General features: G+C 39.1%; 1 protein-coding gene across 2 annotated transcripts in view; it reads right to left on the bottom strand.

Annotated features, from left to right (window-relative positions):
* Positions 1–1321: 1321 nt before the first annotated feature.
* ptpn11a (protein tyrosine phosphatase non-receptor type 11a) overlaps positions 1322–2381 on the bottom strand; it is a 33700-nt gene continuing 32640 nt past the window's right edge. For both annotated transcript variants that reach the window (XM_085792471.1, XM_085792472.1), the window contains exons 14-15: positions 2232–2377; positions 1322–1423 (exon numbers count right to left, since the gene is read on the bottom strand). In XM_085792471.1, coding sequence (XP_085648597.1) covers positions 1354–1423; positions 2232–2377 — 216 coding nt within the window. In that variant the 3' untranslated portion in view covers positions 1322–1353. The remainder of the gene's footprint in view (positions 1424–2231; positions 2378–2381) is intronic.

The following is a 2381-nucleotide window of genomic DNA, read 5'->3' as shown; positions in this document are numbered from 1 at the left end:
TTTCTTTCAAACCCTCCGTCTCTTTTTTCTCTCTTTTTCTTCTTTCTTTCTTCTACCCCTTCATCTGTATTTTAACTTTTTTCTTTCTTTCTTTCTTTCTTTCTTTCTTTCTTTCTTTCTCTCCCTCTCTATCTCTATCTATCTACCTCTTTCTATCTATCATCCCCCTCTCTCTCTTTTTCTTCTTTCTTCGAACCATTGTAGCATTGCTACAGACTCCTTCAGCAGATTTACAAGAACATAAGTTGATGTTAAATATATTCTTTAGCTACAGAAAGAGAAAAATACACATTTCCCCATTTTGGTCATGTTGAACACATTGTTTTACATGTATCCTAAACTACTGAGGCTCTTCTCAACCATTTCACACCATTAAACCCGCTGTTTACATGTTCTACTCCTCAGCTAATGCTCCATCTATATTCTTCAACAATGTTCTTCTGCTGTCAGTTTACAATGTATTTCAGTAGGCATTAACTTTTTTCCTAATTCAGGAATTTTTCAAACTCTTCTTTGACAATTCAAGTAATTTCCAGCCATTTCATACAAAGTCTCACATCTTCTACTTTTAAATATATTCTCAGCCATTGCTTCGGCTATGTTAGTGCTGGTTCATCAGTTGTCCTTCCTGTCTGGTTAGCTACAGATTTCAACTATTTAACCATTACATTTAAACATGCAGAATTTCAATGTTTTCTTCTCCCTTTAGCATTTCTACTGCTTTTTACCTTTAAAAAGGCATTCATCTCACACTACAAGTTACATGTTTCAGCTTTAGCATTAGCCTTTTCAACATTGCTTTGGCAGTTTCTTCAACTAATTTAGCATTGATTCAACAATTTCTTCAGCTCATTCAGCATTGCTTCAGCAACAGCGTTCAGCTGCTTTCAGCATTCACACGCATTTTCTGCAGGAAATGCTATCTTTTTCTAGTTTCTACTTCCTGTTCAGCTGTTAAACAGAAATTAAAACACTAAAACAAATATATTTATCTATGAAGTCGTGTTGTCGATTGATTCTGGTCCAACTCGTCACATTTTAGTCAAAATTATTATTTTGTTTGGTTGAGTGTGGTTGAGTGTGGTGTATTGTGTTGAGTGTATTGTGTAGAGTTGCTGCCCTCTATGGGTTGAAACCAGCTATTACAATCTAATCTCCTATTGGCTGAGACGTTGTCGATGCTGTTGGAGAGTCGACTCTAACGGCTTCTGAGCTCCGTTCAGTTGCTCTTTAAACCCAATCAGAACCTTTTTTTTTTTTAAATGTATATTTATACTTTTACTATGTGCGTTGCCATGGTTACAGTTGTGTATTTATTTACCTGGAGCTGAGGAGCGACGAGGTCGTCGAGTCTCATCTGAAGCTTTTCTGCTGCTGCATCAGTCCAACGTTCTCATAAACTCTAGAGCTGTCGTCCCTCATCCTGCACACACACACACACACACACACACACACACACACACACACACAGAGACACAGACACACACACACACACACATGCACAGACACACACACACACACACAGAGACACACACACACACACAGACACACACGCACACACACAGACACACACACACACACACACAGACACACACACACACAGACACACACACACACACACAGACACACACACACACACACACACAGACACACAGACACACAGACACGCACACACACACACAGACACACGCACACACACACACACACACACACACACGATCAGGGTTTATACAGGAATCTTGAAGTTAATTCTAAAACCTTTTTAAGACTTTTCCAGCACCTCAGCGCCACTTCAAGCTGTAACATTTACATCAGTGACACTTTTAACTGAACAGTTCTAGTTTGTGATAAAGACTCTAGACCACTATGATACAACAGAATCAAAATAGGCTGGGATAATAAATAAAAGGCAAAGTTTATATATATAAAAAAAAAACATTGCTCCACTCAAAAAAAACAAAAACAACAATCTTCTTTTCTTTTTTATGTACCGGTTCATCTTTGTTTTTTAATAAAATGAATAAATTCACACTTTTACAATGTTTTTTGGTCTCAAACTCTTTCAGAAGCTAATTCAGAAAAAATACCTTCAAAATGTAAGACTTTATAAAGTCGTGAAAAGACTTTTTAATACTTTTTAAGGGTCTTAATTTTCACCTTTTAATACTATTCAATACCCCGCGGTTACCCTGACGATATTGACCATCGGTGTGTAACAGGAAGTGACTCACTCTGTGCAGGTGGGCGTGGGCAGCGGCGGCAGCGACGGCAGCGTGGGCAGCGGCGTGCACGGCGGCAGAGGGCTCTGCTCGCCGCCGCTCAGGTCCGACATCGAGTACTTGATGTTGGTGTACTCACGACCTTTGATCTTACTCTTCTAC

The sequence above is a fragment of the Trachurus japonicus genome, chromosome 12, assembly GCF_045865225.1.
Source record: "Trachurus japonicus isolate A0001 chromosome 12, Traja_1.0".
Lineage (NCBI taxonomy): Eukaryota > Metazoa > Chordata > Actinopteri > Carangiformes > Carangidae > Trachurus > Trachurus japonicus.
This window is presented reverse-complemented; position numbering and strand designations above follow the sequence as displayed.